The 11,613-nt window shown below is 45.7% G+C and overlaps 1 protein-coding gene and 1 pseudogene across 2 annotated transcripts; both read left to right on the forward strand.

The window, feature by feature from the left end:
• Nucleotides 1-4,568: 4,568 nt before the first annotated feature.
• On the forward strand, nucleotides 4,569-5,516 carry LOC311191072 (olfactory receptor 5AP2-like; the record flags this gene model as incomplete). Its single annotated transcript, XM_084263169.1, has 1 exon — nucleotides 4,569-5,516. The coding sequence occupies one exon, from the start codon at nucleotides 4,569-4,571 to the stop codon at nucleotides 5,514-5,516; it is 948 nt and encodes a 315-aa protein (XP_084119295.1).
• A 673-nt stretch (nucleotides 5,517-6,189) lies between these two features.
• Nucleotides 6,190-7,493, forward strand: LOC311191073 (olfactory receptor 5T17-like; annotated as a pseudogene). The gene is made up of 3 exons: nucleotides 6,190-6,212; nucleotides 6,426-6,666; nucleotides 7,149-7,493. The product of its transcript is annotated as an olfactory receptor 5T17-like (transcript).
• Nucleotides 7,494-11,613: the final 4,120 nt, after the last annotated feature.

Raw genomic sequence — 11,613 nt, forward strand, 5'->3', positions numbered from 1 at the left:
ATGCTTTGACATTTCGGCAGTGATTGGAATGTGGTCTCTCTCTTTTGGGTCCTTTTTGAGATTGAAGAGAAGCTCTGATAAGTTTTCTGTATGTTATTGTCCACTGTGTAGCCTCTCTCTATCTCTGTGGGATTAATTTTTTATGCATTTGCCTCTAGATAGTGTATTGTGTAATGGGAGAAATAAGTACTGATTGAAGGACCACCAAGCTGATTGTGAGGAAACACGCTGAAATGTCCAGACTGTTTCTGAGTACTGAGGACTTGGGCCATTTTCTTCTCAGCTGTCTTTGGCCAGAACCTATTCATAGTCATCTTGTCTGGCAGTTTGGACACTTTTTACCAGTGTAGTGGACTATATCCCTACCAAGCGCTAGAGCTCTTCCAGCCACGACAAAGCACCTATAGATTTCAGGAGAAGTTCTTAAACTGATAAAAGCTTCTCTGAATCCTCTTCTTCCACAATGACCCATCAAAACATGTTCAAAGGTATTATAAAGATTTTTCTGCTGCACTTTAGTCCTTTCAAAAGCATTTTATCATGAATAAATACTTCAAGTGGTGGTTTTAATGCAGAGCATTAAGTATTGGACAGGGACAGTTCCTAAATATAGTGTTAAGTGGAATTTTTCTGTATATATGTTGATGATGTACAGTCATGTCAGGGTGCATTAGTTGCAATAAGCTTTATATTTCTTCTATTTTTCTGTAATTTTCTCAAAACATGTAGCTTTATTTATCCGAATGACTGGCCGAATTTAAAATTTAGTAGGTAAACATTAAATGTGACCATAGACTCCTTCCCCAGCAGGAACAAAATGCCATGATTCTTGTTAAAATAAACATGGGAAACTTGGGGTGAACTGTGCTGCATAAAGACAAACCACTGCATTTGAGAGATGTCACTCTGTATTTAACTTCAAGACACCTGAATTTACGGTTGCTGCAACCCACCAAGACCCTATGTCATTTCCACACATCTGATTTCAGATTAAAAGGACCAAAAATTTGAAAATTACATATATTTTTCACACCTTTTCATTCCTATCTCAGTTATAAGAGGAAAGAGATTGGTTTGGAAATATCTGGATTGCCCATTTTCATTCCCTTTTTCAGGAGAGAGAGCATGTGTTGAGTTGTACCTGTAGGATGGCTAACAGAGTGGGAGAAACCTGGAGGTCAGGGCCTGGAGCATCTCCCCTATGAGGAAAAGCTGAAAGAACTGGGGCGGTTCAGCCTTGAGAAAAGAAGACTAAAAGGGAATCTCTGTGTCCAGCTTTGGAGACCTCAACACAAGAAGGACATGGACCTGTTGGACCATGTCCAGAAGAGGGCCACAAAAACGATCAAAGTGCTGGAGCACCTCTCCTATGAAGACAGGCTGAGAGGGTTGTGCTTGTTCAGCTTGGAGAAGACAAGGCTCTGGGGGGGGCCTTATAGCGGCCTTCCAGTACCTGAAAGGTGCCTATAAGGAAGCAGGGCAAGAACTGTTCAGGAGGGCATGTAGCAGTAGGATGAGGGGTAATGGTTTTAAACTTGAAAAGGGGAGATTTAGGGTGGATATTAGGGAAAAAATCTTCAATATGAGGGTGGTAGGTTACTGGAACAGGTTGCCCAGAGAGGTAGTGGAGGCCCCATCCCTGGAGATATTCAAGGTCAGGCTTGATGGGTCTCTGAGAGACCTGATCTATTGAAGATGTCCCTGCTTACTGCCAGGGGGGTTGGACTAGATGACCTTTAAAGGTCCCTTCCAACCTAACACATTCTATGATCTGACCCTACCCTGGCACAGCTTTATGCCATTTCCCCTTGTCCTATCACCTGACACCTGGCTGAAGAGACCATTGTGCATCTCTCTACAACTTCCTGTCAGGTCAGTGTAGGCGGTGATATGGTCTCCCCTCAGCCACCTCTTCTCCAGCCTGAACACTCCCAGCTCCCTCAGCCATTCCTTGCATGATTTGCCCTCCAGCCCCTTCCCCAGCCTGGTTGCCCTTTCCTGGACTTATTCAAGGACCTGAGTATGCATCTTAAATTGAGGGCCCCAGCACTGGACACAATACTCGAGGTGTGGCCTCACCAGTGCTGAGTACAGGGGTACAATCTCCTCCCCAGACCTACTGGCCACACTATTTTTGATACAAGCCAGGATGCCATTGGCTATCTTGGCCACACGAGCACACTGCTGACTCATCTTCTGTTTGCAGTCAGCCAACACCCCCAAGATCGTTCTCCGCATGACAGCTCTCCAGCCAGTCTCCCCCAGCCTGTAGTGCTGCATGGGGTTGTTATGTCCCATGTGCAGCACTCTACACTTGGCCTTGTTAAACTTCATCCCATTGGTCTCAGCCCATCGGTCCAGTCTGTTCAGATCCCTCTAATAAACCTCCTGACCCATAAGCAGATCAACACTTCCTCCCAGCATAGTGTCATCTGGAAACTTACTGAGGGAACATTCAATCCCTGCATCGAGGTCATTGACAAAGATGTAGAACAAGAGCGGACCCAGGACTGAACCCTGGGAGACGCCACTCGTGACTGGCCTCCAGCTGGATTTTGCTCCATTTACCACCACCCTTTGGGCCTGGCCATCCAGCCAGTTCTTAACCCAGTAGAGGGTCGTCCTGTCTGGGCCAGTGGCAGCCAGTTTCTCCATCAGAATCTTGAGAGAAACAGTGTTAAGGCTTTACTGAAGTCCAAGTAGACCACATCCACAGCCCTCCCCTTGTCCATTAAGCAGATCACCTTGTAACAGAAGGGGATGAGGTTTCCTCAAGAGGATCTGCTTTTTGTAAACCCATGTTGACTAGGCCTGATGCCCTGGCCATCACACATGTGCTGCACGATAGCTCCCAAGATGACTCTCTCCATTTAAAGAGATTAAAGAGGACAAAGCCCTGTGGCACGCCCCGGACCCCAGGCAGAATAGAAGCCAACACCTTCTGCACCCAACCCAGCCAGTCCTTGCTCCTCTAGTGGTCTCTCCCCATCCGGATTGTGTCCCTCCATGAGTATTATGGGAGATGGTATCCTCAGCGGGGAACACAGAGTTGCTAGTGTAATGCTCTCGTCAAGTCTTGTTCTCTGGTCCTCAGTACCACCTCCGTTTCCTCCTTTGGTATTAGCGTTATGACCTTCAGTAGGTTGGTAACATTTTGTTTTGGGAATGGGTAGACTTTTCTTTATGACTTTCAAGGTTGAGGAAAGACAGGGCAATCTTTCTGCCTTGAGTGTTTCTATAGTTGCAAGACGCTGAGATGTTGTCTCTAGGAGATGCTGTTTCTCAATAATCTCACAGCAGTTTCTGATCTTGGCCTATTCTGTCTCCCAGAAGACAACCTATCTCAAGGGATAAGGCAGTAATAGCTCCAGACCTCTAACTCTTGAAATCATTAAGAGAAGTTTTCAATTCTATCTGAAGAAAAGAAGAGGGGGATGGGGGATGGAAACCCAGAGATGATTGTCATGGGGTGATGTGCCAATGAGGCTGTTGGCAGTTTATCCCAACCACCTAAGCTGGAAAGCCATAAATACTGAAGACGAGAGCCTCTTGGAGACGTGGCTGTACATGAGCATCCGCCATCATGTAGAATTAAAGAAACAGGTAGAAGAAAAGGAGACTGGGAATAAATGTGCTTCCCAGAAGCTCTGATGGCTAACGTGAGCTGGGAGGTAGAGCAAGTTGTTTTCCTTAAGTCAGTGCTGATTCTGGGCAATGCAGTCACGCAGGCAGGTAAGAGAGATCTGATTAGAGGCCATGCCAAAAAAATGTGATGGTCATTGTCTCAGGAACAAAAATTGCCTTTTCTCCTTGACAACATATCCTTGACTCCTGGTAAGAGTTACACTGGGACACGGCTCACAGAATCACTAAGATGGAGATCTTTAGTATGTCTGATGTGTTTACCCTCTCCCCAGGCACAAACCTTTTTGGGGACATGTTAATTAGGCTGTTGTTTTTGAGATGATCACACCTGTTTTCTGTTGAATTTCACAGGATTTTTGTAACTTTGTGTGTTGTTATTTCTCTACTTTTCCTCAGAACTAAAAAGGCGCAGAACATGTCTTTATGCCTTTTGATTGATGTCCTTGGGGAAACCAGTAACAGATGCAAGGACAGAAGTAGTTCAGACTGTAGAAAACTCAACCTTCTCCAGGAAACCAGAAGGGGTGGCATCTCAATACCTTTTTGAACGCTGGCAGTGCAATTGGTGTCAAGTTAGAACAAAGGCCAGTGAGAGTTTTCAGGGCCAAGCAGTGGACTGGACTGGGAATAAAAAAATTGCAGAATATTCTGGCCTGGTATGCTGGCAGGCGGAGGCTTCCTCACAGAGAAAGGGATGATACATTAAACTGTTCTCAAATCCTTGTCTTTGAGACACATAGTTACGGCACAACCTTTGTCTAGCGTGGAGTTTGACTTTCTAGCCTGCATTTGATGTGTTAAGGAGCGGCTTGAATGTACTGGGGAAGTTACTGCTTGTCCTACATACATGCTAATTAAGTTGTCGTTAGTGATCACATGGAAATTCCCTCCCTGCCTGAGACCTGTGAGTCTCTTGCACACTGATGGCTTGGGAAAACTGGACCACGGTGACAGAGTTTGTATTCAAAGGGTTCACAGATCGCCACGACCTCCAAGTTATGCTCTTTGTGGTTTTCCTGCTCATCTATGTCCTCACCGTGGTGGGAAACCTTGGCATCATCTCTGCTGTCTGGTTTGACTCCCAACTTCAAACCGCCATGTACTTCTTCCTCAGCAACTTGTCCTTCTTGGATCTGTGTTACTCCTCAGTTGTGACACCCAAAATGCTACTGACCCTCTCTTCTCGAAAGAAGACCATTTCTTTTGCTGGCTGCTTCACACAGCTGTATTTCTACGCTGCTTTTGTAACTGTGGAGTGTTACCTCCTGGCCGTGATGGCATACGATCGCTACGTTGCCATCTGCAACCCACTGCACTACCCTGTTGTCATGTCCCAGAAGGTCTGTGTTTCCCTCTTGGCTGGGTGCTACGTGATTGGTTTTTTTGATTCACTGGTGCTCACGGGCTTTGCCCTGAGAGTGTCCTTGTGTGGCCCCAACATCATTGACCACTTCTTCTGTGATGGGCCACCTCTGTCAAAACTGGCCTGCTCTGACACTCACCTGAACGAAGTGCTGGTACTCGCTCTTGGGGGCTTCAACGGGGTTGCCACCACATCAGTCATCCTCATCTCCTACGGCTGCATCCTATTCACCATCCTCAAGTTGGGCTCTGCGCTGGGCAAGCGTAAAGCTTTTGGTACCTGTGCATCCCACCTGATGGTTGTCACCATCTTCTATGGGACCCTTCTCTTCATGTACCTGCGGCCTATATCCAGCTACTTCCCAAGCAGGGACAAAATAGTTTCTGTCTTTTATGCAGTGGTGTCTCCCCTGCTGAACCCCTTCATCTACACCCTGAGGAACCAAGAGGTGAGGAGTACCCTGAAGAGAGCAGTGCGGAGAATCATTATTTCCATGCCAAAGTGGTAAATTCTTTGACATTTTGGCGGTGATTGGAAGGGGGTGTCTCTCTTTTGGGGCCTTTTTGAGATTGAAGAGGCCAGAGCCTATTCATAGTCATCCTGTTTTGCAGTTTGGACACTTTTTACCAGTGTGGTGGACTATATCCCTACCAAGTGCTAGAGCTCTTCCAGCCACAATATGGGACCTATAGATTTCAGGAGAAGTTCTTAAACTGATAAAAGCTTCTCTGAATCCTCCTCTTCCACAATGACCCATCAAAGCATGTTCAAAGGTATTGTAAGGTTTTTCTGCTGCACTTTAATCCTTTCAAAAGCATTTTATCATCAATAAATACTTCAAATGGTGGTGTTAATACAGAGCGTTTAGTATTGGACAGGGACAGTTCCTAAATGTAGTGTTAAATGGAATTTTTCTGTACATATGTTCAAACATCAGTTATGGATGCAGAAAGCTATGTCAGAATTACTTGTGTTGTTTTGATTTTGCGTGCTGGAAAACAGTACACAGAAATTATATTCTTTTTCAATTTCTCTGAAATGTCTGTTTTCATTTCTGATATAATTAATTTGTTCAGTAGGAATCAGCAAACCCTTTCTTCAACTAGAAATCATAAGGATTGCACTTCAATGTCATGCATACTGTGAATATACAATAGATAATATTCTATGTATATCTCAGAATGAATGAAAAATTGAACCACTCGTGAGTGACTGATACCAAAATAAAATTTCCACTGCTTTGCCAAATTGTGTGGTTTTGATGAATGTTGATTTAAAATTAAACAAATTCTGACAATGAGAATCCTAGCCAGTACGCCACTGGGGATTGTTGGTGTTTTCTGGTGCTGAGTCTCTCTGCTAATTTGTTGTTTTTACTCTTGCTTTGTGAACACAAGTGGCAGTGCTTTTGGAGAAGATGGCTGAGGAAAATCAGACCGAGAGCCATATATTTCTTCTTGAGCAATTTATCTCTTCTAGATTCCTGCTACCCATCAGTGGTGGCGCCGAGAACATTAATGAACTTTCTGATGGAGAAGAAAACAATCTCTCTTGTCAGCTGTGACACCCAGCTTTTTTTTTTTCCATAGGTTTTGGGACCACTGAGTGCTTCCTTCTGGCTGCAATGGCATATGACGGCCACATAGCCATCTGCAATTGTTAATATCATTTTGCAATACACCTATACATGTGCATAACCTGTCCCACTTCGTATTAAAATTAGTCCCAAGAATTCATTTCCATAAACTCCTCCCCACTGCGCCTGTGCACTGCTGTTTGGTGGTGGTCGTTGAGGGTCGTGGGGATGAAGTCGGATGGCTCCTCTTCGTCACCGCAAGTAACCTTCTGTTTTGTGCAGGCTCAGTTACCCCTTGACTCTGATCCAAACTGTAAGTTTGGTTTCAGCAGGTTTTGTATACCTTCAAGGACAAGGGGGAGCTCGAACTAGCTACAATGAGATGCTCTGCCTGAATTTATCACCAATTATGAGACAAGCAAGGAATTCATCGGACAGATAAAGAGTTCGTTAGACCAATGGGGTGACTGGAACTCGTCAAAGAAATCATTTTATTTTCACAGAGCACATAGTAGGCATCATTAATGCAAGGTCATTTCTGACACAAACCATCCTGTTAGTAAGCCCCCCTTAACAAGCACCATTTAACCCTTTGCAAGCAATTTATTAGCAAGCGCCCTTTAACCGTTTTGGCTGTCCTGGTCTCCTACGCTTTCATCCTCTCTGCCCTCTGCTAAGAGCCGGTGAAAAACCTTCTCCACTTGCACCTCCCACCTGACTGCAGTCTCCATCTTCCATGGGTCTATCCTTGCCTTGAACTTCTGACCAAGTCCCAGCAACACCCTGAGTACAGACAAGAATTTTTCTGTGTTTTACTCACTGGTGGTGCCCATGTTGAACCCCGTGATCTACAGCCTCAGGAACAGGGAGGTGAAGAACGTCCTGAGGGAGTTTGTCATGTGGAAGTAGCTTCAGCATGACATTTAACTGCTGATTTTGTGATATTGGACACCATAGCTTTGCTTGATGCCAAGGATCTTTGTTTCCCTACCCTATTACTTAGGCTTCCAGATTTGGTTTGGAAGCACTTCTGAGTCCTGCTTTCCTTCTACTACGGGCTTGTGCCAGTCACCAGATACCATAGACAGTTTGAATCATCGTCTGTTTTTTCTTGCGGGCAGCTTTTTCTTCCTCCCTCTTGGTCTTTTCAGACGAACACTGGACATTAGCTCCTAGACCCTTGATAGCCCTGTCAAAATGGTCTTCCACAGACATCTGTATCTCCCAGTTTACAGCTTAAAACCTGCCTTGTGACCTCTTTTTATTTTCAGGATCTCACTCCCTTATCACTAAAGGGCAATGAATTGTTCCTGTACAACTCCAGGAAATTTCATTAAAATAATGAATGAAATACCTTCATTCTAACAGGGAAAAAATCAACATTCTTCTCACCTGTGTTAGGCACCGCTGTGAAGTATGTGTCCTCTCTTATCTAGAGGATAAATCTTGATGAGGTATCTCAAGCTAAAGAATTGGTAACTAATTTTTAGATAGGTAAGGGTAGGTTGTATGAATACAGTCTTAAATGCTCAGACCAATATGGGACAGGTTCTGAAGGATCTACAGAGCACCCAGTTTGCTCCTTCTAATACGTCTGGGCTGATTTAACTGCACCTGAAGGGGTATGGTGCCAGCTCTTCCTGCCCAAAAGGTTGCTTGGGGTTTTTTTTGAGGTGCCAGAACCACTTGCAGACAGCATCTCTATTACGTTTCTAAAGCGGGAATTTTGTGTCTGCAGCCATGGGTTTCTTTCTACGTTTGGTAGATCCCTTCTCTGCAAAGATCGAAGCAAAATGATGCAATGATGATGCTCTCAGTAGAAAAAGTATTCCCAGGGCAACCAACCCAGTTTCTTCTATTGCAGGAGTTTACAATTCTGCCTTCCCTGCACTTTAGACCAAAGTTCCTCTGGGAAGTTCACTGAGTTGGATCCACCACACACAAGGCGACGGCAATCCAGACCTCTTTTAGGGACCTAACTCCAAGTCTGGAGAAATAGTTGAGCATTTTAGTTCTCTCTGCTTTGGAAAGGCTGTTAAGAGGAAATAAGGATGCCCAGAGTAGGGTAATTCATCAAGCAGCAGCGAGTGCCACGTATTACGTTTCTCATGGCTGCCTTTCTTGAGAGAGGTTGGAGCCGATGATCTTTTGCGGTCCAACCCAGGATTTTTATGGTTCTGTATTTCTATATGTATGCCATAAGCAAAAGTGTCCAACAAAGTAGAAGGAAGAAAAACCAGATACGCTGAAGGTCTTAAAAGACAGAAAATATCCGATAGCAACCCTCTCTGACTTGCCAGACTTTTTAGCTTCTAATCATGTTGATTTGGGCTCCATCATTCAGCTGCAAGTGGAAGGCACTTGCTCCCTGACCGACGGCAACGTCTCCTCTCCCACTGCCAGAGTACCCAAATACTTCACCACCAAAATACAACCTAATTTCCATGCTAGACAAGGGAAAGAGATTTTTCTGCTGCAGCATATCTCCGGAGAGGAGCACAGGTGGTGTCTGAGTGGCAAGGGGCAACCAAAACCAAGCATGTGAGAAGGAGGAAGGCTCTCTGCTGAACTTATCCTGACAACCTGAATTTTGCTGCGTTTTGCAAGGAAGTTGCAGAATTGCACCCAATCACAAACGCTCGTGAGCGTGCGCTCAAGAAACAGCAAATGCCCTTTGGAATTAATTAGGATGAGCAGAAATTAGGGTGCTTTTTCTTGCACCCGTCTGCCAGGTAAAGATGATGGATTCCTGGTTCCCTGGTGCTGTGGTCATCCCTGTACCATGCTTTATATCCCCCGCTCCTTTCTGAGCCATAGTTTGCAGAATTGCTGGTTTAGGGCTTTTTGCAGACCCAGACAGCTAGCATCTACCCACAGTTTATATGTTCGGGACCGTCTTTCAATTACGGGGACTAGACACGCAGCTAATTTTTAAAAGAAAGTTTGGTTTTCGTGGTGTGATTTGGAAGTGGGACACTGATGTACGTCTCCCGGTGTAATTCCACGTGTCTTCCCAGTTAAGGAAGTGGCACATAAGAGGAATGCAAAGCACCACTTGAAATGAATGTCAGTCACAGAATCACAGAATCACAGAATCTTAGGGGTTGGAAGGGACCTCAAGAGATCATCGGGTCCAACCCCCCTGCCAAAGCAGGCTCCCTATCTCATACTACACAGATAGGCATCCAGACGAGACTTGAATATCTCCAGAGAAGGAGACTCAACCACCTCCCTGGGCAGCCTATTCCACTGCTCCGTCACCCTCACTGTGAAAAAGTTCTTCCGCATGTTGGTGCGGAACTTCCTATGCTCCAGCTTACAGCCATTGCCCCTAGTCCTGTCCCCACAGACCACTGAAAAGGGGCTGGCCAAATCCCCCTGCATCCCAAGTCTAAGATATTTATAAACACTAATTAGGTCTCCCCTAAGCCTTCTTTTCTCCAGGCTGAACAGACCCAGCTTACTCAGCCTTTCCTCATATGGGAGATGTTCCAGGCCCCTAATCATCTTCGTGGCCCTTCTCTGGACTCTCTCCAGGAGATCCCTGTCTTTTTTATACCATGGAGCCCAGAATTGGACACAGTACTCCAGGTGGGGCCTGACCAACGCAGAGTAGAGGGGGAGGATCACTTCCTTCGACCTGCTGGACATACTCTTCCTGATGCATCCCAGGATCCCATTGGCTCTCTTCGCCACCAGTGCGCACTGCTGGCTCATAGCCAACCTGTCATCAACCAGGACCCCCAGGTCCTTCTCCACAGAGCTCCTTTCCAGCAGGTCATCCCCCAGCCTGTACTGATACAGTCGGTTGTTCCTCCCCAGGTGCAAGACCTTACACTTGCTCTTGTTGAACCTCATCTGGTTTCTCCCAGCCCAGCTCTCCAGCCTGTCAAGGTCTCGCTGGATGGCAGCGCAGTGTTCCTGCGTGTCAGCCAATCCTCCCAGCTTTGTATCATCGGCGTACTTGCTGAGGGTGGATGCTATACCCTCATCAAGATCGTCAATGAAGATATTAAACAGGACTGGACCCAACACCGAGCCCTGGGGAACACCGCTAGTCACAGGCCTCCATTCAGATTCTACTCCACTGATCACGACCCTCTGAGCCCGGTCCGACAGCCAGTTCTCGACCCACCTCACTGTCCACTCATCTAACCCTTGTTCCCTCAGCTTCTCTATCAGGATGTCGTGGGAGACAGTATCGAAAGCTTTGCTAAAGTCAAGGTAGACGACATCCACTGCTCTCCCTCCGTCCACCCAGTTGGTGATGACATCATAGAAGGCTATGAGATTGGTCGAGCACGATTTCCCCTTGGTGAATCCATGCTGACTACTCCTCATAACCTTCTTCTCTTCCAGTTGTTTGGAGATGGCATCCAAAACAAACTGTTCCATCACCTTTCCAGGGACAGAAGTGAGGCTGACTGGCCTGTAGTTACTGGGATCCTCCTTCTTGCCTTTTTTAAAGACTGGAGTCACATTGGCTATTCTCCAATCTTCAGGCACTTCTCCTGTAGTCCAGGACCTATTGAAGATGCTATCAAGACCCTTGCTGCTATCACTGTGCAGAAATTGTCCTTACAGCGGGCAGCTTCAACACAGTTCATCGTCCTGTATTTTTACTTACACTGCCTACGCTGTCAGTGAAGATGTATGCCCCAATGTGTAGCCTGGGAGAGGAATTCCCCTTGGTATTTAAAGGTGTAGCTCGAGATCCAGCTTTTCCATAGTTCAAGTCAGGAACAAACACGCTGTATCTTTTCAAGCCTTTTATCTTACTTTTTGTTCCCCCAAAAAGTAAATTTTAAAATGCACTTACTCTTCCAAAGCGTTTCCTCCCAGCCCAGCAGTGTAACTTTAAGAAGTAACTCCCAGGTTCACAGTGAGGAATTTTATTGGAGTTTGGGGGTATGGTCAGTATCTTGCCAGAAAAATACATATTTATCAGTGAAAAAAGTTATAAGCCAATAAAGCTATGATTTGTCCTTTCTGTGAGAAAGAGTTCTGGAATAATTCAGGGTAATTTCTT

Source organism: Gallinula chloropus, assembly GCF_964237585.1.
Source record: "Gallinula chloropus genome assembly, chromosome: 4".
In the NCBI taxonomy this organism is placed as follows: Eukaryota; Metazoa; Chordata; class Aves; order Gruiformes; family Rallidae; genus Gallinula; species Gallinula chloropus.